This window comes from Phaethon lepturus, unplaced genomic scaffold, assembly GCF_000687285.1.
Source record: "Phaethon lepturus isolate BGI_N335 unplaced genomic scaffold, ASM68728v1 scaffold36465, whole genome shotgun sequence".
Classification (NCBI taxonomy): Eukaryota; Metazoa; Chordata; class Aves; order Phaethontiformes; family Phaethontidae; genus Phaethon; species Phaethon lepturus.
The window spans coordinates 1-23,685 of record NW_010540445.1 but is presented as its reverse complement, the minus strand read 5'-3'; the positions used below and the strand labels follow the sequence as shown (position 1 = coordinate 23,685).

At 44.0% G+C, this 23,685-nt stretch overlaps 1 protein-coding gene across 1 annotated transcript in view; it reads left to right on the top strand.

The window, feature by feature from the left end:
* LOC104621059 (PH and SEC7 domain-containing protein 3-like) overlaps window positions 1-21,408 on the top strand; it is a gene marked incomplete at its 3' end in the record, with an annotated part of 32,812 nt that extends 11,404 nt beyond the window's left edge. The window contains exons 3-8 of the mRNA XM_010287444.1: window positions 6,486-6,679; window positions 9,185-9,255; window positions 15,132-15,289; window positions 16,172-16,316; window positions 19,521-19,664; window positions 21,309-21,408. Coding sequence (XP_010285746.1) covers window positions 6,486-6,679; window positions 9,185-9,255; window positions 15,132-15,289; window positions 16,172-16,316; window positions 19,521-19,664; window positions 21,309-21,408 — 812 coding nt within the window. The remainder of the gene's footprint in view (window positions 1-6,485; window positions 6,680-9,184; window positions 9,256-15,131; window positions 15,290-16,171; window positions 16,317-19,520; window positions 19,665-21,308) is intronic.
* Window positions 21,409-23,685: the final 2,277 nt, after the last annotated feature.

Here is a 23,685-nt window from a genome sequence, read left to right as displayed (position 1 = left end):
AAGTATATTTGTGGTGAATTAATGACTGTCAATAAGCCCATAGGCAGGGGAGGGTAGCAGCGATACATAAGATGGGGATCATCTTATGTATCTTATGTATGATATGATCATATCATAAGATATGATCCTTCTCTTAGTTGCGACATAGGTGTGTCATCATCCTAAATGGTTTGCTGTCCATTTACAGTAGAACTACAGTCTGATCCAAGGCTCACAGAAAGAAAAGGCTACCATTGATTCCAATTTTGTAGTCAAGAGAAGTGGCACCTTAATCAGCAGATGTGCTCCAGAGACTTTCAGTAAGAGTTACTCATTTATCCTTTATGAACAGGGAAGCACAAGTACAGATCTGGAAGAGAGAATTTCATTACAGTTCTTTTTCTGCAGTTGTTCCAGTTTCAAGTTCTCTAAAAGGTTAAAAGCGAACCACATACCATAATTTGTAAAATAAACAGATCTAACCCCGAATTTACCCTGAAATGGTGAATGTAGGATCCTGAATGCACACTCCTACTCAGGACTGCATCCCCCAAATTTTTTGGTTACTTTTTACAATAGAACTGCTAGAAAACATTCTGCCATTTACTTGGTGTGCCATTTGCTTTGCTTGCTGTTTCCTCTTGTGTGTTCAGTGTCCTGGAAGAAAAGCAGGATGGGAAAACTAACCATCAGAAATACGATTATTCTGTCTTTTGTCCCATTCCATATTTCCTCTCTACTGCTTACGGTTCTAGATTTCTCCTATCTGTTAGACTGTGGTTCATTTCTTCGAACAGCAAGTGAAGCACTAAGTAGTGTTCAGACCTCACTGAAGTTATTGGCAGAAGTTCCTACTGACTGCAGTGAAGCCACATACTATTTCATCCAGTTAGTCCAATCTGTTTTCAGTGTGCTTAGGTCACTGGAACCACTGCAGGAGTGCATGTAGCCCAAATAATTGTGTCATAATTTCTCATGCTGCTTAAATTTCCCTGAGGGACTTGATATTTCTATGAGGTTTTTTCATACTTGAATGGTAAACTCTTGTTCTTCAACCCTGACATCACCTGTAAGTTGAAATGAATTCAAGATCCTGTGAACATAAGTGGTGAGATTGAGAGTTGGGTTTGTTTACGTGGAAAAGGGAGCACTGAGGAGAGGGACCTGAGTGTATTTTTTTTAGTGTGTAAAAGCTGTTGCAGAGGAGAAGGGTGTGAATTATTCTTCACACCCATTGTGGATGGACTTAAATTTGAAACAAGGGAAGTTTGGGCCAAACATTAAAAAAAGCTTTCTAGCAATAAGCTTTTTAAACCAGGGCATAGATTTGCCTGGATGAGCTATGGAAGTGCTTTTACTGGACGTTTTTGTGAACTGGGTATTCTGTCCAGAATGGGTTAGGAAGAGTGGATCCAGCCTTAAAGAGATGGATTGGCTGACCTCTTAACATTCCTTCAGTCCCATTGTCTATAATATTATGGCCCAGGTTTTGTAGATGTTTTTCATTCTTTGGCTTTTGCACTGATCATTGTCAGCTTTAAGCTGAAGAAGAAAAGATAATGTGATTTCAAAGGCGCCAGAGCTAAATATGTTTTCTTTGCATGATGTCTACGTGGAAATGTGGTGGTGAACGTTATTGTTCTCTATTGTTCCTAATATTATGTCTCCTTCCTGTTGAAGGTGATCGGAATAATAAAATCATCATCTTAAAATAGGCTGAATGGTGATCTAGAATTAACATGTGAAATATCCCAAAGTGCCCCTTACAAAATTGCAAAACCCAAATGGCTGCATTTGAGACAGTTGTATTCTGAAAGTTTTCTCTCAGCAGCCCAGTGTAGTTTTCAGGAGAATCCCTTGGTTTTTAAGTCGTTGATGAAACAGATTTCTTGCCAGAGAAGTTTAGACGTAGACACAGTGTATTCTTTTTTGTCTTTCTGGACTGCACTGAAAAATCCTCTCCTGCCTGCCAAACCAAAATAGATCTTTGAGACAGTGATAGTGGGAAAGGACTGCTGCCAAATCTTTCTGTGTTTCCTGCGGCAAACTGTGATGCTGAGACTGGGGTGGTTACAAAGATGTCCATGCTGAAGCTCACCTTTCTCTAGGTCAAACCCAGAACTCTCTCCCTGTTATAATTAACTCTTCATCTCCCAAGTTCTAGAATCTTTCCTGTTTGCAACTTCATGATTGGTTTTAGAGGCAGGTCAGGTAGTAATCACCTGGTTCTCCTTTCTCTTCTCTCCTCCCTTGGGGAAATAGGCCAAAACTTATCTCCACTGGTTTCTCAAGTCAATTTCTTAACACAGATGCTATCAGTTCCACAGATTCATGTAATTATACATTATAAATCTGAATATTTTTTTAAATGCCAATTTTTAAATGGACAAACCCAGTCTCTTGCCATGTCATATACATTTTCTATTTGAACAAATGCAGAGATGAAGCAGACTTTTAAAAATGAAGGGCTTGACCCTGGCTTTACAGCTTAGTGACTTCAAAGTTTTCTAAGGCAGAGCCTCAAATCAGACCGCAGAGCATACAGAAATGTTTTTGTTACTGAGAGAACCAGATGGTGGTTTTCTCCCAGAAGACAAAAATGGGACTTTCTTGTATAGGGTCTTTTTGGGGAAAGGCAAAAATATGTTTCTTCACCAAAATGGCAATATCTACATTTTTGCATGTGTTTCAATTCTGCGTGCTTAAGAGTAAGAAAGAGGCAAACTCCTTCTGGTTGTCAGTGATCACGCATTTTAGGAGAATACTGCTGTTTCAATGCTGTGACTCCAAGTGATGATAGAGCAAGCAGATTCTGGCTTTGGTGTGCTGGTTCTCATGGGCAGCCAGTGCTCTGGTTACTGCTCTGTCTGCAGGTCCTTTTCCAAAGAGAGAAGCTCAGGCAGGTGGAACTGAAACTCCTTGTTTTGGGAAACCTTGTAAATAACCACATGCTGCAAGCAGAGTCTTGGAGAATCTTTACAGGTGGTAGCCTTTTCCTTTCACCCAGTACCCTGCAGACCAGAGACTTTAGTAGGTCCCACTTTCCATGGATGGACCTACAAGAGGGTTCATAGCCATCAGCCCCTACCAGTTGTGACAGAGGGGTCACCAGAGGAACAAATTCCAGACCCAGAGCCAGGAATGATCTCCCTCTGCTTATCAAAGACAGAAAATCTCTTAAGACTTCTGCAAACCTAAGTGGACACTCATGATGATGTTTTGCTGCTGAAATGTATGTTGGAACCAGCATGGAGCTTTTCACCCGAAGGCACAAGGATTGTACTATTTCCTGGACCAAATGGAAAGGAGAGGCACCGAGCCTGCCCTTGACAAGGACCTGAGCTCTGCCTGTGTGACACTAGATCCTTGAATCTGAACATACCTGCACAGAGACACCACCCACTGACTGTTACCTCTGCATCACTGGATGCCTTCATGCTGGGGCTATATCATCTGTGAGAGCCATCTGAGGATGAGGAAGTAGTTGCACCCTGCACAGTCTAGTGTTTCAAACAAAGATCAGTTTTAAGGTGTATGTATCCAGAGGCCAGCTCTTCCTTCTTGCAGCTGTACCCTAAAGGTTGGTGAGGAGTAAGCTCAAGTTGTTATATCCTTGATAAAAACTATCCAGGACTTGTCTATTCAGCCAGCTTTGGAGGGTACATAAGCAAAGGCTAATCCCGGAACTGTTTTGCTACTTTGAAATTCCTCCCAATTGTCCTGCTTTCTTCTTGTGCACTGAAGCAACATGGAGTATTTGAAGTGGGTCCCAGACCCCCTGGTTTTATTTCCACTGGTGTTCTATGTTCCAAGAACAGAGGGAGATAGAGGCTCCTTTTAGTTCTATTTTCTCAGCTGTTCGTCCATTTCTTGTTCTCTGTAATGAGTCCTCCTTGCCTTTCTGGTTCCCTTCATTGCATCTTACAGACTAGCTCGTGCACCTTGACCTCATGCATCTTGTCAGAGCACTCAGCTCTCACAAGTGCCTGAGGCTTCTGAGTCTCAAGGATGTCCCATTTTCAATGACAGATTAAAGTACCAATTAAAGGTTTGTTCAGTGCTACCAGTAGTCATGACAGCAGATGCCGTTTTGTCGTTGTCTGCCCTGTCTGCATTTGTCTTTTGAAGAATTCCTGTTTAATAGCTGCCCCAGAGGTGCTGAGTTTGAGAGCACTGCTCTCAGCACTAGTGGTGTCCAGGATCCCCAGGATTCCTCATCACAACACCTATGGCAGCTTGGATAAGGGTACTGGTACATTCCCACAGGACAATTGATCAGAAAAAGATAATTTGATCCCATACCTCCAAAGGAGATAGCTTATCCCAAAAAAATAGTAAGCCATTTACTGCAGTAGGTCTCTGCTGACAGGGACAAATCCACTGTGTCCTTGGCTGAGATCCCAGAATTCACAAGGCACTTCAGTGTGACAAATCAGCCTGAGTGCTTGTACCCTATGTGAGATTTTAGTCTGGATAAGGTACCACAGACTTGTGTTCAGAGAATTTGCTCCTGGACACATCTCTAAGAAACACATGTCACACAATGGTCCAGGCTTGCCAGCAGCTAGTAAATGCTGTAGACACAGGAAGGGTGGGGACAATCAAAATTGTCAAAAATTCCTACACTTTTTTTAATTGGCAGAGGGCTTCAACCAAAGCATGCATGAAGAAATCATTGCTTTGACCAACAAAAAGTTTTTTGCAGATCTGTCTGTTCTGGAGTGGGAAAACACGTATCAATAGGCTGAAAGATGCAAGGACTGCTCTCCCTTGCAGGAATCAGGTCTTCAGGTAAAAGTTTTGTTCCTCTTAATCAGGAGACCTTGCCAGACAACACCATGATGGTATGGTGCACCACCTTGGCTACATCTCTACAACTAAATCAAATGTGTGGCACCTTTGTGTGACTCTCAGGCTGAGTGTCAATGTGTAGCATCTGTATCCAGATGATCCATCCAGATGATGTTGAAAAGTCTTACCCTCTAAAAGAAGGTGCTTGCTTTTATACTGCCTGTTGGAGTGGTCCTTGACTGTCCTGATTCCCAACCAGTGTCTGGAAATTGTTTGGGAGTGTGCTGGGCTGAGACCATGCGAAGCACAAAGTAATATGAGGTGATTAAAGTCAAATGCCTGTGAACATGCCCTGGCACTGCTAAGTTCACTAATATAGCCTCCATGTCTCTGGATTTGGTTTCCTAGTTGTCACACCAGTCTGTTACCCTTGTATCTTCTCAGACTTAAGTTACTCCCCAGAAGACCATTTCTGCAGAGATCAGGATAACATAGATTGTTGCTCTAGCCTGCATTTCTTGGGGGCCATTTCTTTGGGTGGTCATTCCCATAAGCAGATATGGTTGCAGTGTGCCCAAAGAGGAGCTTTTGGACTGATGTGTGCCTTGCTAATTCTCTTCTGATACACGCCTGTGAACGTATGCATGTGCCTGGAAAATCTACCTGAGTTTGTGCTCTCTTCTAATCACCTGGGTCCAGTGAGATGCAGCAGCTTGAAGTCCAACCTCACTATTGGCCATCATTACACTGAAGTGATAATGATTTGGTTTCTTAATCAGGTGCTGGTCTTAGGAGAAGCATTGCTACCATGACTTTCCAATGACAGCCTTCATCCTCCCTGACACACCTTTCCCAGTCACCTGGACAGGAATGTGTGGGGACTTCAAGGGACACAGGGCTGCTCTGTAATCTGACAGTGACTGTGATTCCTCCAGATACGCCATCCACCCAGGTTCAGTGGCCTGTTGTTCTCTGAAAACTATCATCCTACTCTTGTGACAGACACCCTTTGTCTTCTAGGTTGCCTGGTTCTTTTTGCCTTTGGCTGTGACAAGCAAAAAGGCATTTATTAGTCAGGAAATGCTTGTGACTTGCTGAAATGGGTTGCGTTGTTGTCCTCAAGAGCTGTGTTGTATATGTTGCCCTAATAAGTAACATTTTGAGCAGTATTTTTTTCCTAAAATACAGATAACATAATTCATCTAGTGTAGTATTTATTTTTAAATTACTACTTTTATGCTAGTCTGCAGAGGAAAACAAAGAAAAGGAGGTAGAGTCTGTGTTTCATATGCTAAGTTAAGGGGTAAGCCACAGTGATCTGCAGTAACCTAATTCTTTTCGTCTACATGTGAACTCATGAACAAATTGGAGATTTTTCAGGAGAGTCCAGCAGGCAAGTATTTCCCATTTTAGCACTCAAATAAGTGGAATTAAAAATAGGTGAAGTTGGAGGACACATAACACTTTTGAAATCCTGGCTTTTGAGACTGTAAAGGGGAAACTTGGGCTTTTTTGAAAATCCGGCTCCTATCTGCTGTGCCGGTGAAGTAGGTGAATTGAATAATCTGAATACATTTTGGTACATTAGGTTTCTGTCTAAACAGGGTCCCCTTTAAAGAGAGAGGTATGTTTCGACAAGGAGTGTGCAAAAAGTACTGAAATGAAACTTTGCTGGTCAGTCCCTTGTTCATGCTTGGTTTTCACTGCTTTTTAAGGGATGAAGAAGAGAAAAAAAAGTCTCATTCAGATGGTACAGATGAAAAGGATAATGGGAGCCAGACGAAGGCTGTCAGTCGAATTGGCAACTCAAATAACCCATTTCTGGACATCCCTCATGATCCCAATGCTGCTGTGTATAAAACTGGATTTCTGGCTCGGAAAAGCCATGCAGATATGGATGGAAAGAAAAGTGAGTATATTTCATTTTTAACATCTCATGGTCTTGCTATCTCTGCACAATGCCGCTTATGATGAACCCATGTGCTTCTCAAGGCAAATAGTGCTGCTTCATTAGGGGAAATTGCAGCAATAACAAACAACGCAGCAATTGGATTATCACACTCTCACTACTAGGCCAGGATTTACAATGTTCAGTCCCATTTGCAACATCTCTAATGCATGAACATAATGAGTGATGTAATACAGCAAAGCAATGTGAATCTTTTGTGCTAAAAGAAAATGAATCTCATGGTTTACAGAAGAGAAAACAATTTCAAGTGAATTACCGTAGCTGTTCTGTAGTAGTTTGGTAAGTCTCCTTTTCCTTATGTGACACCAAATTGTTTAAAATCTGCCCCCCTCTCTGGGTCTGTCTTTAAAGAAAGGCTGTTTTTCATCTCTGCTTGGAAATTGCTGTAACCATTCCCTCCCCTACTCTCCCAGGCAATGAAGTTCATCAGCTTTTGGTGACAGCCAGATTTATGCCATGCAGTTCCTCGCTGCCCCTTCTTCCTAATAATCCTGCTGTCTCTCTTACTTTAATTGTAGTCTTTCCTTCTTGTCCTACTTCTGTTTGTGGTGCACTCATTATTGAAGGCTTCTGATTCACCTCTGTGTGTTTTGTTGTTTGCACATCTTCATTTGTTTGTTTCCTATTGGCGTTCTTGGAAATTACAGAGGGTACTCAGAGCATCTGTATTTTCCCTGATCGTTGCTGATGATCACCTGATCATGGTGCACGCAACTGGGCTGAATCTTGAAGGCAAAGTCTGACTTTGTGATGGGTTTCCAGTAACTGCAACTCTCTCCTAGCTGGGCTAAGCTCTTTGGTGTTCGCATGTTTTGCTAGTATATTTCAGAAGGTACAATTGGAGGTTGGTGTTTTGAAGCTGGAGACTGACAGCTGGACAATCCAAACAGAGATGTTGAAATCAAACTGGCCTCATTCTTTGTGATGACTGAATGCTCTGAATAGGTTTCTCTTTATTAAACTTCTGTTTATTTAACCTTAATCAGTAGTTGTGTCTAGTTGCCTGTATTAAATTATTTCTTTAATTATAAGTAATCAGAATTGCTTATTATTCAGCACACTGGATGTTGACGTTCTGGGGATAATCCTTTTATGAGTAGTGTAATTAGGGCCATGCACATCTTAGAGGTCTGTCTCTCATTGTCATGCGGGTCTTGAAAAAGTTACATTCTGACTTCCCAGTTGCAAATAAAATGAAACAAATTTTTTTTAAAGTTAGTTAGACCTTTTCATACTTCATTTCCTAATGGAGTTGCTGCAGGGCAGAGATCAGCTTGTACGGGATTGCTAATGATTGCTAATGAAGTGATGCACTAGCATGCTATATGTATTTTCTCAGGCAAGGAGTACTGAGGGCTAAGGCTCTTAGGGAGTCTAGAGGAGGACGTAACTGGGGCCGACAGCTGGAAGCTGAACCGAACAAATGCCAATTAGAAATAAGGTCCATCGTACGAGATGAGCATGATTAACCTGTGGAGCAAGGGACTAATAACCTCTCCACCATCACTTGCTGTCTTCAGATCAGAATGGCATGCCTGTCTGAGGGTGATGCTTTAGTTGTGCACGGCTTATTAATTTCAATGTAGAGGCAAGTGGATGCTGGTCAGTGGTGTGTGCTTGGTGGAGAGTGAGCTTAGATGCAGGCTTCTGGTCTCTGGCTCTGTGACTGTACAGCCTGTCCCTTCTTTTCCTCTATTGCGGCTGAATTTCAAACTGGAGCCTTCATGCTGAACCCCACTTTTTTTTTCCTTTTCTTTTATCTTCTTTCCCCCCACCCCAGCTTGTTTCTAGGATTTTGTGGGCTGGATATGTAATCTCTTAACGTATCTTCAGGTTAACGTTCTTCAACCTCTAACTGATATAAGTTTCTTGAGGGGTGATTTTTTTTTTGCTTAGGTTTTTGTTTGTCTCCCCTCTCCCTTCTCTCCTTTGGCTTCCCCTGTGGCAGCAGGAAGAGGGGAGGGGACCAAGAAGCCATCTGACCACTCAGTGCCAACTCGGGTGTGCAGCAGCAGCAAGGGGGAAGGATGGTCTTAGGAGGCACAGCTTTCTGAGCAGTGTCCTGTTGGTCCTGAACAGCGTCTGCCAGCCTGCTGTAGCATGGGGAAAGGGTGTTTCCCTCTGAAAACTCTTGCCACAGCTCAGAGCTCAGACCTAGCTGTGTAGAGGCAGTGTCTGCCTACCTGCAAGAGCACAAAGACTGGATCTCTCTGGCCTGCTTTCTGCATTGCTGCTGTTCCCTTCTGATCCAGTCCAAGGCTGTCGTCAGGGTTTATTACTCTCTCACACAGCAGGTATGTGCAGGCACTGTGCTGAGTTGCATTGTCCTTTGAAAAGGAGAGTACAAAGCAGGTTTAACACAGGACTAACGTAGCTCTCCTGTTGCCTAGACAAAGTGTAAAAATGGATCAGAGTTAAATGGGTTTTCATTTGTTTTCTTTGCAGCTCCCCGGGGAAAGAGAGGCTGGAAAACCTTTTATGCTGTGCTGAAGGGAACGGTCCTGTACTTGCAGAAGGTAGGGGAAATGACTGTCTTTTGGAAACTAATTAAAGAGGGGTAAAGCAGCAAGCATCCTCTCTGCTCTCACAGCTCACCTCCAGGCTCCTTTCCCTCCGGCACACAGTGTAGTGGCTCTCTCTGCCCCCCACCCTGTTTACACACGCATTGAGGCATGAATCCTTTCATTGACACTCTCCCCCTTTTCACACTTTTAAGTTCAGTTCCATTGGCCCCATCCACATATGCACCCTATCAATTCTAGTTTGTACCATTACTGTCACTCACAGCTGAAAAAATAGCCAGCTTCTCCAGCAAAGACAGCATCATCTCTCTGTGTCTTGCTCACATTCCTCTAGGCTGCTTTTAACATTGCATTTCATACGTATGACTTCCCCTCCTGTAAGGCTGTCCTCCTTTCCCATCTTTTCATAGTATACTTTCCTGCAATGCCTGCAAGACAAGCTCCAAAACAATTGAACAGCAGCTTGGCCTTGGTAAGAATCTGCAGTTTCTGGTCCATAGCAAAATTGAAGGATTAAAAGGTACTTTTGTTTTCCCCAAAGCAAGATGAGACACTGGTTTCTAACAAACTTTGCTCCCTGACAGCAAGAAGTCTAAAAAAAATGTCAGCTGAAACCCTTCAAGTCTTTTGGCGCAAGTTTAAATATAGTACAGTACAGTTTTAAGTAGTCACTTGGAATGTGAAATGCAACATATGAGTGAGAACTGTCAAAAGCAAATAAATGGCAGCAGCTGAGTAGATTGTTAAGGCTTTTTGTCCCCCAGCATAGCTGAAATATTAATGAAAAAGGTGGTGTTTGTCCAAACTGCCCTGTATTGTAGAATTATACTCCTTTGAAAGCCTTTTTATATTTCCACTGTGTTTCGCAACCATCAGGAGCTCAAGTTCAAGTGCATACTGCTGTTTCCTCCTCCCCTGCTGTGGCTTTCTGAAGTTGTTGGCTTCACTGGAGCCAACCTGGACAGTCTCGGAGAAGAGAATGGTTTTCATAAAATTCTTACAGCATGAGGTTTACAAGGTGGATGCTCTGGGTGCAGTATGTTTTTGAGAGTGCTGAAAATCCTGAAACAGGCTGTCATGAGGGAAGATTAGGGCTGAAAGTTGTATGTGACATGCTCAAAGCCAGTGCAGGAGACTAGAACTAAGTCTGTTGAATCGCAGCTGAGCCTTCCCTGTGGTCCTCTTGCTGGCAGCAGGTTCAGATTTTATTAAAGTGGCCTTCATGGCAGGTTTGTACTTGCCCTTTCCTGGCTGAAACGGAGTCACCTGTTTTGATTTCTGAAATAAGTCATCTTTAGTGTCACCCTGAAAGGACTGCATGGTTCCCTAAGAAGTGAGAAGGGTCCTTGTCTATAACATATTAATTTCTTATTTGATCTTTTGAGGGGGCATTAATAAGCTTGCAAGGGGGAGAAATGGAGATGCTGTCTATATTTTGAGTCTTAATTAAATACTTTAGTGAGTATCACTGGCATATTAGTTGAAAACACGTTCTGTTTGACAAAACGTAGAGATGCTGATGTAGCGTGCAAATTTTCTACAAAATGTTGCTCTCCCCTGTCTCACCCTCCATCCTTTGGAGAGCAAGAGAGTAATTGCATATCTGACTGCATCTTCACAGAATGAAATGCATTGCTGGAGTTCTTGTTCTTATTTGTTTCTTATTTGTGTGTCTTGTACTTGTCACAGCACTTGAATTCAGTGAAAGCAGGGTGGTTAAGCTGCAGTCTCCCACTTGGTCCTGAAGACACTTGCACGGAAGCCATCTCACTGTAGCAGAGCACCAATAAAGGCTTTTACTTTAGTGCTGTTAAAAGGTTGGCAGAGGGGCCTGATGGAAAGTGGCTCATTCCCAGAGTGATGGGGCAGCTGTGAGCCTCCCCAGGGTGCCTCTGGCCCCTGCACAGCCACAGTGCCTCATGCCACTGCTATGAAACATCCTCTGATTTCTCTTCAGCTCCAGAAGGTCCAGCAGGGCTTTGCTTCATCCCTGAAATAAGCTTTGGTCTGCTAGGGATGTGGTATCACAGAAGGTGGGGGTGCCAGGTTTTTAAAATACACAGCTAGACCAAGCTGTTTATAGTAAAAGTTGCTGAGCTGTTGTTTCCTTTTGCAGTATACCAGGAGACTGAAATGATCCTGATTTCAGAAAGTTCAGGAGCGTTTTAGAACAGCTTGATTTCTTTGTAGAAATGTATAGCTGTGGCAGTACTCGTGGGCAAAGGATTTCCTTGGCTCTGTTTGCATTCTCTTCTGATTATGGAGTGCTGTAGGGCAGGGTGCATTCACCTATGCACACACACATTTTCCCTCTTCCGCTCATTATCTGTATATTATCTGTATCTCTGTGGAGGTACATCTGTGAGGATGGATTCATTGCACTGAGTGCTGTTCAAGCAGGGGAGAGAGAAATCTCACCGTTCTAGGTGCTGTATACACGCAAACACATGTGCAAACCTCTGTGCTATTGCTTTCCATGTTTATCTTTAACTCAGCTGTTCCCTGAAGACACTGCTATGGTGTAAATATTAATTGTTTGTAGCAGCTGTAATTCCCCCAGTGGGCAGTGTGATCCCAATTCTGCTGTCATTCCGTTTGCATACCAGTCCAGTTCTCCTTGTTCTGCTGTCAAAGTTCATGTATGAGAGTAGTTTGTAAATGGTGGTCACTTGAGATTTACTGGGGAGTTTATCTGGGCAGTCTTGTCTCCATGCCCACATTTTATTTTTTTTTCCCATTGGAACTGTTCCAGTGCTAATTCCTGTGCTGCATAGTGTTTTATTTTTAAACAAGTGATTTAAGAGAGATGGTTTCTGAATCAGTGAGCACAGAGGCCACCGGAGGGGCTCAGTGGAAGCGTTCACAATTAGCCAGCTAAACATGCCTGCACAGTATTACATAAAATGAGAGGTTTGACATGTTTGGGATGTTGGCCCTGTCTCTGGGCATCCTCAGGCCAAGGTTAATTTCCTGCCCTCTGTTCATAGCAAGAGGAAATTGAAAAGTAGGAGCTTGACAGAACGTCTGTTCACTAGACTGACGTGGGATGTGATGTGTGTGCAGAAGAGAGGTTTAGAAGGAGAGGACATAAGGCTGACCTTGCTTCCTTGCTAGAAATTGCTTCTGGGCAAGCAGTGCAGGACATGGACCTTCATGTTTTGTTCAGACTCTTCTGTGAGCTTTGTAACATCTTTGCTTTGTGATGTGGCAGCTTATAATCTTGCAGGCTTTTGGGTGTTTTTATATAACTTCTCTCAAATGTGTTTCCTGTATTAAAATATTAAAAAAGAGAGAAAGTGATGTAAGTGATGTAAAGTGTTAAGTGATGTGACTTTCTGAAAGAGAATTTTTCAGCCATCACATGCAACTGAGCAGAGATAACCACCCACGGTACATTGACTGATAAAAAGCCAAATACCATTCTCTGGTCTATCAAAAACCTATTTAGAAACATGCTGACTCCGGGTCAGCAGGTTGTGGGAAAGTCATTCTCTAGGAGTCTGAGAAAGATGAATTCAGCAAGTCATTGCGTTGTGTGCAGCACTCACATCAGCCTTCAGTTGGTAGAGAGGTCACAGTTTCTTTCTGGCTCTTCATAAGTTTCTTGCCACTGTCTAATTTCGCTGAGCTGCCTTCCGTTTCAGCTCAACTTCCACGCTGACACCAGCACATCAGAGCATGTGCAGTCCTTGATGGCATACGAGATATGAATGTTCCTGCTTCTCTAGCATTCCCCACCAGCTGAAAAGAGTTTGAGGCCTTAGAGGAGGAATTTTGACAGCACATTGACATTGTTCCAGCTTTCTCTGAGGCTGGCCAACTACGTGGAGACATTTCCGGTATGCTGATCAGTGCCTTTGGAGAGGCTGGCAGAGCCCCAGCTGTCAAGGTAGATTGCAGACATCTGATCCAGTGGGATTAGCAAGGATTATCATGAACACTCTCTTCCGGTAAGGAGGGATTCTCCGCCAGGACTGCTTCTGGGACTGCCCAAATGTGGAGTTTTTCTGGAACAGGTTTAGACACCAGAGTGGGTTGTGAACGTTGGATACATCTCACAGAGGAAGCTTGGAGGCAACAGGCAAGGTGATAGCTGACACTGGTTCTAGGCAGTAACTTGAGGAAAGACAGAATATCATGTTTCTGAGGCCTGACGAAGTTCATTTCCTGTCCTTGAAGTTTTCACAGTCTTCCTGGACAGGGAAGCCAGTCATTTACCCCAAAACTACCACCAAATAAATCAGCTTTTGAACCTATAAAGGGCTTAATCTAGGGGCTTGCTTCCTCCATCTTCAAGATGCTTCCTCCAGTTCTTGTCCTTCAGGTAGGGACTTTCCGAAATCTTACTTGAAGAATGTTTAAAGAGTGCCCTCAGCAGCAGTAGGAAAAGTCCATCATCATATAGGGATCCCTGCAAAGCCTGCTGGGACTCAAGCTATGGGAGAGGAAGGACATTTCGCTTTGCTCACTACCAGACCTTAAATACCCCTTATGTCACAGATGCTTAGGTTGAAGGCTGCCCTTTGGTCATCTGTGCAGCAGTGCTCTGCCTTTCTGCTAGGCATGCCAGATCTGTGGTGGGTTCCATCCTTGTCTGGCCCCAGGTGGAGGTGGTGCTGTGACAGTATTGCTGGTTAGCTGCATCTCCTTTGGTGAAGTGTGAGCAGCAGCAAGTTCTGGGCCCGCACTAGCTGGACCACAACTGGTGGCTCGCCATCCATTGAAGTCATTCTGGAAAGCCCTGACCAAACCAGCCTGGCGGTAGCACAAGATGCCCTTGTAGTTGCCTCTAGCTGCAACACTGGTCTGTGTGCTGCCAGATAAGTCGTGTAAACCAATTCATGCACATTAACCGGCTCTTCTTTGGGGTGGGTGCCTCTGTACATGCTCTGCGTCCTGTACCCTGTTGCCTGCTAAACCCCATCTTGTAACTCTTGTGTTCAAGTGGAAGGATCAATAGTTATCATGCCTGCAGGGAAATGTTCCTCTGTTTTGCAGCCGCCACACCCCCTCCCTTGGTGGGTGTTTCAGATAAGACTGATTTCTATGATGTACTAAGGGGGAGAAATGGAGTCAGCTGCAGACTGCGCTGGCCTCTCCTTCAGAAACACTGTGTGTGCAGCATTGCTGGCAAATGACTTGTTCTTGAAAAAAGCTCCTGGTTTTCTGAAGCCATTTATAGTGAGGTGGGCTTTAAACTGCCATGATTGTGCTCTCATCCAGCTTCTATCACTCAGGAGATCAAAGACTGCTCCCAGGCTGACACTTGCAACACAGAGAAGTTTGACTCTCTGCTTTTGTCATTTGGTGTTAGGACTGCTACTGTTGTTGTGTCAAAAAACTGGACAGTGCTGTGCTTGCCATTTGCAGACCCTGAGCAGAGAGATTTAAAGGAGGTTGCTGTATTTGCTTTGTGGAGACTGATAAGGAGACTTCTCCACTGTGTCAGGGCCTGCCTAGGAGGACACAAAAGGTAGTTGTTTGAGAAAAATTGAGCAGTGGAGGCTGAGAACCCAAGCAGAAACCCAGCAGCTGAGCAGTGGAGGTGGGGAGCTAGCCATAAAGGATTCCTGAAATGAAGACAAATTAAACTGTTGTGATAGTCAAATACTCCCTGTTTACCCCTCTTCCTGTCAAGCAGGTAGTGGAACTACTTTTTTCCCTCGCAAAGAGATCAAAAAAGGGAAAGAAAGAGAAAGGAAAAGATGTTAAAGGTAATGGAAACCACAAGTACTCAAGTCAGGTTGCATTCAGTTCATATACGTTAATACTATTCATGACTATGGAACAAGGATTTTTCCGTAGGTTAAGGAAAAAGAAGTAGCACGCAGAGAAATAAGATGCCATTTTACCCCTATTAACTCCTGCAGGATGAATATAAGCCAGAAAAGGCTTTGTCGGAGGAAGATCTGAAGAATGCAGTTAGTGTGCATCATGCACTGGCATCCAAGGCAACAGACTATGAGAAGAAACCCAATGTCCTCAAGCTTAAAACAGCAGATTGGAGGGTCCTGCTTTTCCAAGCCCAGTAAGTGCTCTCTCCTGATTTGTGCCAATAGTTGAGGAAGGAAAACAGTGCCGAAGGAGGGGTAAATTCATGCCTGGACAGGTTAAAAGAGAGGCTTAAGAGGTTCAATCTGTTTATTTGATCAGAAATAAGATTAAGTAGTGATTTGATTAGAGTATACAAGTAGTTCATGAGAAGGCTTTAAGAGGCTGGTTTTAAGAGGCTTTTTAATCTATCTGAGAAAGGCATAACAAGATGCAGCAGCTGGAAGCTGAAGCCACAGGAAATTCAATTTGGAAACAAGGCACAAACTTCTAACAGTCAGGGTGATTAATCATTGAAACAAATGACAAAAGGCAGTCTTGGATTATCCGTCTCCTGATGTCATCAGGTCCTAGCCGGATGTCTTTCTAGAAGGTACACTTTGGTCAGAAACAAAGTTACTACTTAATACAAGAATAATTTCATTAAGTTCTTCAAGCTGTGATATCCAGAGGGAACAGTTGACCAGCCTTTTGCTTCTGACATTAAAAACCTGTGCATCACTCTTGCACATGAGCCTGTTTCTGCTGAGATACATGTGAAACCTCCTAGAGATATGTGGTGTCAGGCACAGCTGAGACCTTAGGACATATGTCTGAATCAGGGCATTGGTTGGCTCTGTCGTCTGTGTCATTGGATTAGGAAAAGATGTATGCTAGGGTGAGTTACGGACCTAATCATGAGCCAGGCTGTGACTGAGATATCTGACACTAGCTGCTTGCAAAGATAGACCAGAAGACTGAGCAGACTGTAAGACTTGTCCAGTTCTTGTTATTTGTGCTTTTAAAATGCCATTGAAGCGGTGGGAGAGAGGTAGAGGAGGCTGCATCAACAGGTGCTTAATATGTGTTTCTTCCCCAGGAGCCAAGAGGAGATGCAGACCTGGATCAACAAGATTAATTGTGTGGCTGCTGTCTTCTCTGCACCACCATTTCCAGCAGCAATTGGCTCTCAGAAGAAGTTCAGTCGCCCACTCCTGCCAGCCACCACAACGAAGCTATCTCAGGTGAGCTGTTTTTGTGTAGAGGGTGATGGCGATTTCTCTGGCTGGCTGAAGACTGGATGACAGTCCTTGGCTTTGTTTTGTGGCTGTTGCCACGAGCGTTCCTAGGGCAAGGAGGCTTGCATGGACCTCTGCTAGCAGAGTAAATCTCTGCGCATTTCCTGATGCAAGATTTGAAGTGGAGGGAGAGGAGTAGTCTTGAATATAATTGTTTTATGTTTTTGAAGAAAAGAAGCAATCACCAGTGTTCCTAGTACAAGGTACAGGATTTTCAGCCTGCAGTTATGGCTCTGCAGAGGTCATTTCAAATACTGTCTGACTGGTGGTTTTTTTGAATTTGGGTGTTTATTACTACTCATTTCAGAAGAAATTGACACACTCCTGGTCTTCGGCTCTTTGGGGTGATAAAAAGTGAAAGCTGATGCGTCAGGAAAGCATCAATTGTATTTCTCCCGCAATACTTTTCCAGACTCCAGCCCTTATCAGCTCAGTGATTTACTGTTTAACGTAGATTTATAAACTGTTACATGAATGTCATTGGTGTCCACTTGTGATCGCATAAGCTTTTAGCTTCCACAACATCCTGCGGCAGGGAGTTGCACAGCTCTACTACTTCTTGCTCGAAAAAACACCTACTTCTGCTTGTTTCAGACTGGGTGTCTGATGCTTGCACCCATAGCTGTGTGTAGTTTGGGAGCTGTGATGCATGCCTGTAATTCCTTCTGCACTGGCAGAAACATAATATTGATGGCGTTGATCAAGTTAACAAAGTGGAAGAGGTGATAGGTCCCAATCCTAGGTGTATACTTTACAAGTAACTTCCTGTAGCTTTTAAAGTCATCTGCCCATGCTGGATTGGCTCTTAAATGCATTTTTTTGACATCTTCATAGCTTAGCAACACTCCTTAGAAACCACTATCTCATAATCTGCATTTCTCTAAGAGGGTGAGAAGAGAATGTCGCCCCTGCTTTTTCCCTCTCTGTGGCAATAGCCTTTCTTCTTACAATGTGGTCACCGACTTTTCATCTTCTATTTTGGGTTAAAGTTTAAAACATGTCTTATACAGAATAATACTAATTTGTCTCATCCTTGTGATTTTACCTTTTGCTCATGCATACCTTTTTTTAAGATACTGTATGGGGCTTCAATAGTTTACCCCCAGTCACCAAAAAAACCTTTTTCATTCATCATTGTTCTGTGTGATTTTTCGATTTAGCACATTGTTTCCTAGTCTCATTGTTTCCGTTTAATCTGGAAAGGAAAAAAATGGAACGCAGCCCTGTGTTTTGTGTCTCGAAGAAGGGGAGACACGAAAAGTGGAATAAGATAAGCTGTTTTAGCTAAAGGCAGAAGAATGTTAAGTGTTCAAAGCAGATAAATTCAAAGGCAAGCAGAAACATGTCTGCTTTTATCTGTCAGTGTGGAAAAGCTGCCAGCGGGCTGCTTCTCATTTGGCAGACAGAAAAATAGGAATTGTCAAATCCCTGTAGTTGCTGTTTTGGATTTTGTGGGCTGAATCATGATGGACAGTACTTCTTCAAAGGGCCTGTTTTTGGTCAGGCAGAAGTCAGGATGCAGCCAGAACCTAAGAGGTTGGACATGACAGGTTGCGCAAGGTCATTGTACCAAGTTTGCTTTCAAAAGCAGATCAGTGTCTGATCTTGGTTAGTCCAACCAAAGAGGGATGTGATAAAGCTATATATAAAGGAACAACCAGTATAGAAAAGATCTACTAGGTTGGTTTTTTTTCCTCCTTTTTTCTGAGAGAGTGCATGCACACAGAAAAGCTCCAAAGGCCTGCTGCCCTGGAAATTACAAGTGCCAAATTAATAGCTGCTCAGAGACCTGTCATCAGGCTGTAGAACTCGCTGCAACAGGATGTCACTAGGACCAGGGATTTAGCACAACGTGAAGAGTGATTGGGCACTAATAGAGATAGCGAGTGGATCGCTAGGGTAGTCACTAAGAGCAACAAGAATTTTTGGCAGCCGATAGCGAGTGGTTTGAGTCCTACCATGTATAAGCAGAGGCAAATTATCCCACATGTTTCTTTCTGCAGTTCTCTTGCGAAAGAGCTGAAACACAAGATTATGTGCGGCTCAAGTGTCATCCTCTGTAGAAGTTTTCCCCCATTCTGCTCTTTGCTGCAGCTCCAGCTCAGTAAGCTGAGAGGCTTAGTCCTTGGTGTGACTCACAGTGCAGTGAAGGCATGTCCGACCTAGCGTGCCCCACACCACTGGGGCACAACTACTGGCAGCTATCTCCTCCTCTGAGGCTGGGTACATAGACGGGAGCTGAGCTGGGTACTGCCTGCTGTTACGACTCTGGCTCAGTCACTGAGGTCTGCGTGATCATGTCTGTGTTTTGGACGTACCTAATTCAAACATGATTTCAGATCCAAGCCTAGAAATGGCCAGAAGGCCATGCTGCAGGAGCTGGAAACCTTCGGAGCTGAGGGAACATTAGCTGACAGATGGACTGGAGGAAGTGAGTGGGCCTGGGATTGTGATAAAGGAAATTGACTACAAAGGGGGAGTAGCAGCTCTGCACTCTCTCCAGCTGCACAGTGGGATAAAAGCTGGTAGCAGCTTAGCAAAACGAGATACCTTTTGGGGGTTGGACAGCCCTTCCTCTTCTGCATGCATTGCATTGTTCTGAAAAAAATGGAAACCACAGACCGGAAAGCATTTGGTAGTGCAGAAATGGAAGGAGGGGCCCTGACCCTGTGTCCTTTCTGTCCTGGAAGGAGCTACCTTTACATGGCAAAGACCTGAGGTAGGGTCTTCACCTGTCTCATTCTGCCCCTGGTCTGACTGCATACACAACAGCCTTAATTAATTTGCCAAAAAATGTGTTAAAGCAGAAGTGTCATGTTGTCAGTAATGCTCTGCAGCAAGCTGCTTCCGTTGCTCTCAGCAAGGCGAGGGATGACAGGTTTGCTATCCTTCCCGGTGGCATCTGCTAGCTGCTGAGTTTTTCTGCAAACTTGGCCACTTTGCTTGGGTGCCTTTGAGAGAGCTGTTGGGGGCATAGCTCTATAATAACAGACCTTTTCAGTCTAATTAAAACTGATTAAAGGAAAGGATGAGAGAAAGAAAGGGAGAAAGAAAAAGAAACTACTTGGTATTATTGTACAGGGATCTCTCTTTCCTTTGCTATTGAATATTTTAGATTCTGTCACTTAAGTGCTTATTGTGTTTCTGAAGGATGAACAGCTGAAGTCCCATGAAGCGAAGCTGAAGCAGATCTCCACTGAGCTTGCCGAACATCGCTCCTATCCTCCTGACAAGAAGCTCAAAGGCAAGGAAGTAGATGATTACAAACTGAAGGACCACTATCTGGAGTTTGAGGTATGTATGGGAAACAATATCACTTTTACTTTTTGTGTGTGGATGGGGCAGCTGGTCTTACACTTGGGGTACAGTCCTAAAGTTCTGCGTTTTTCATCTTACTTCACCAAGGAGTATGTTCTCTTTAGACAGATACGTCACAGCAATCCCAGAAGCTGGGCTGTGGCTCCTCTTTCCTGATAAGGACTTCTTGTGACCTTAGCCATGAATTTAGCTCCTCATCTGTAAAATGGAAGATAAAAATGTGACCGCCTGTCCTTGCCTGATGTATCTGTTTGAAGAGATGATGAGGTCTTCAGGCAGGAACTGTCTCATGTTCTAAGACCATGTGTTGCCTAGTGTGTTGGCACCCCAGTCTTTACAGAATGACTGCATTCTGCAGTAATGCAGATCATGATAATTGTCTTCCATTGGTACATTCTGAGGAACTACTTTTCTAAAAATGTTGTCATAGGCACACCTCATCAGAACCATTTGTGTAGTGTACCAGTGAGGTAGATGTCAGGACGAGCAGGAAAAGGGTAGAATTAAAGATCACAGTGTGATGCTGCTTAGGCAGCTGCATTAGGACATTGTTCTGAGTATCTGACAGCAGCTTTTATCCTTCATAGCATCTGCCCCATTGTAGACTTATGTGGGAGGGGGTTGGCAACCCAGCAGATGCCTGGTGTTTTTCATGGCTGCACCTTTGAGCTTTTTCCCCCAGAATCACAAGTCAGTGTTGCCTTGGGTCTGAAAGGGTCCTACGCTAGATAGGCACTGCCTGGCAAGGAAAATCCATAGTCTGAAGAAGAGAAAGAGCAGATAAAACAAAAGTCAGAGAGACCGCTGGACATGCTGGAGGCAACATAGCTGAAACAGGCAACACACTCCAAAACTGAAGTAAGCCTTCTGCCATGTGTTATATGAGTTTCTTTTGGAGGAACTCTTTTTACCCCTCGTCTTGACTAGTTGCATACTTTTGCTTTTGCAGAAGGTTGCAGCCGCTGTGTTGGGTTTGACTTTGCTGTAGCTCTGGGCTGCATTGCATATAGTGAGCTAGAGATGTTTTGCGTAGATGCTTTGCTACTGTTTTGTATAGGAACACAGCTAGCCAATTTGTTCTTCCACATCCCCCATACCTGAAATGATCTAACCAATGACCAAATGAGGAAGTGGTAGACAGGGCTGGCAAGCAAAGGGTGCACAATGATGTGAACAGGAGAGACTACGTAATCAATAAAACAGTGCTGAAGTGAGGTGGATAGCTCACGTGACTGAAGTGCTGCCATGAATGGATAGAGGCCTTTTAGAAAGGACAGAAGGAGCAAGGAGGGGGAGTCACCCTTTATGTGAGTGAGTAGCATGAAACTTTGCCTAAGGAAGGGTGATGAGCCAGGTGAGAGCTTGTGGGTCAGGATTAGTGGGCACACGAAGATGGGTGATGTTGTGTTGGCTGTCTGCTAGGCTTTTTTCAAAAAAACTGGAAGAAACCTCGTCCTCATGGGGAACTTCAACCACCCGTATATGAGCTGGAGGGGCAACACAACAGGGCACAAGCAATCCAGGACATTTCTGGAGTGCACTGACAACCACATCCTGACACAGGTGACCAAGCAGCAGACAAAGAGAGGCACTTTGCTGGACCTCTCACTTAAAAACTAGGAAGAATTGGTTGGGGATATGAAGGTTAAGGGCAACCATGGCAGCAGTGACCGTGAGATGTTGGACATCATGATCCTGAAAGGAGGGGTGAAAGTAAAAAGTAGGATCACAGCCCTGGCCTTCAGGAGAGCTGACTTTGGCCTGTTCAGGGAACTGCTTGGAAGAATCCCATTAGATATGGCCTTGGGAGGAAAAGGGCTTTAGGAGAGCTGGTCACTTTTCAAGGATTCCCTCCTTAAGCTCAGGAATGGTTCACCCTGACAAGCAAGAAACCAAGCAAAGGTGGCTGAAGGTCTTCATGGATGAACAAGTTGCTCCTGGCAAAACTCCACTGTAAAAAAGGAGTGTGCAGTACGTGGAAGCAGTGGCAGGTAACACCGGAGGAATAGAGATACTGTCCAAGCATGTAGGATTGTGTTTAGGAAAGCCAAAGCCCATATGAAGTTGAATCCGGCAAAAGATGTGAAGGGCAGGAAGAAAGGTTTCTACAGGTATGTTAACAGCAGGACAGCTAGCTCCCCCTACCCAGGTGGGGCCCATAATGGGGCAGGGGACCGGATCACAAAGAACAGGGAAAGGCCAGGGTCCTCAATGTCTTCTTTGTCTGGGTCTTTACTGGTAAGACCGGCCTTCAGCAATCACAGATACATGAGCCCAGTGAGAAAATCTGGAGCAAGGAGGACTTAACCCTTGGTGAAGGATGATAAAGTTAGGCAATATTTAAACTGGACATATGCAAGTCCATGGGATCTGATTGGGATGCACCCATGAGTACTGAGGGAGCTGGATGATGTCATTGCAAGGCCACTCTTGATTACCTTTGAAAGGTCATGGTGATCAGGGGAGGTTCCTGAGGACTGGAGGAAAGCAAATGTCATTCCTGTCTTCAAAAAAGGCAAGGAGGAAGGTCCAGGGAACTACAGGATGGTCAGCTGCTTCTCTTTTTGTGGGAAGATGATGGAGCAAATTCTCCTGGAAATCACTTCCAAACACATTAAAGACAAGAAGGTGATTATGAGTAATCACAATGGCTTTATGAAGGGGAAATCATGCCTGACCAACATGATAGCCTTTCACAATGAGATGTCTGGTGTGATGGATGAGGGGAGAGCGGTGGATGTTGTTTGATCTTGACTTTAACAAGGATTTTTACATTGTCTCCTCTAACATCCTCATAGACAAACTGATAAAGTGTGGACTAGGAAATTGACAATAATGTGGTTTAGAAGCTGGCTGAATAATTGAGATCAAAGGGTTGTGATCAATGGCACAATGGCAGTTTTGAACACGGCACTTGGATGTACAGAGCAAGCCACGCATTCTCACTCTGTAGGGAGCCTTATGCAGCTTGGGAGAAGAGAGTTTCTTGGCTTTGGGTCCTTGACACAAAGTTTATTTTTTATCACTTCTGGAAGCATGATGAGTTAGGATGAAATGTAGGCTGCAGTGTTAGATGATTTTAGAAAGGTTGATGGAGAAGCAGGCTGTTCTAGTTTTTTTCTGCTTTCTGTCAATTTTATCATGGTGGTCTTTAGAGAAATATTCCTCAGGTGTCTCAGTACAAAGCAGAACCAGTACAGCCCAGGAAACAAAAGATGTCTTCTTCCCTAGTGAGAGCCTTGAACAGCAGTTGAGCTGTGCAGTTCAGATACGTGATCAGCGCTGCAGGATTTCCTGTCTAGGCAGGCAAGTGCTGGCACCAACTTCAGTTGTGTGCTAGAGATGGTGATTCAGGGTGCTGCTGTGCAATGCTGTGTTACCTTCACACATGGCACATATTTCACAGGCATGCTGAACTATAAATAGGCAGTAAAAAAAAAAGAAAAAAAGAAAAAAGAAAAAAAAAGGTGAGCTGTATGAATGGAAACTTTCCCCTAGTTTTGGAGTTTCCTCACCTTCCCTTCAGAGCAAAGTCCTGGGTCAGGCAGAGCTGGTGACAGACCTTGCTGCATGGGGTCAAAACAAAAGGGCAAGAGGCAGGTGAGGCAGTATTTTGTACTTGGGTCTTTCAGGCTGAGCCTGCAGACCACACCTTGCATCCATGATACAACCCCAGAAGCACACCAAAAGGGCCTGCAAGTCCCAAGGGAAGCAGCATAGTCTCATTTAGGAAGGAAGAAGCCAGATTCCTTTTTTGTAGGCCCTTGTAATTCGCTTTTGTTCACCCGCTGGCATTCCCTTCATTCTTGTTGCTGATGAAAGACAACTGAGATGGCATTTCCTTCTCAGGGGAGGTGACCCAGGAGGTGCCTGGTCCTTGCTCAGGGATGCAGCCACGAGCATTTCTTCTTGCTGGTGTCTTTGCTTGTATACACCAAGCAAAAAAACATTTCCTTTTTCCTAGAGTCATTAAGGTTGGAAAAGACCTGTAAAATCA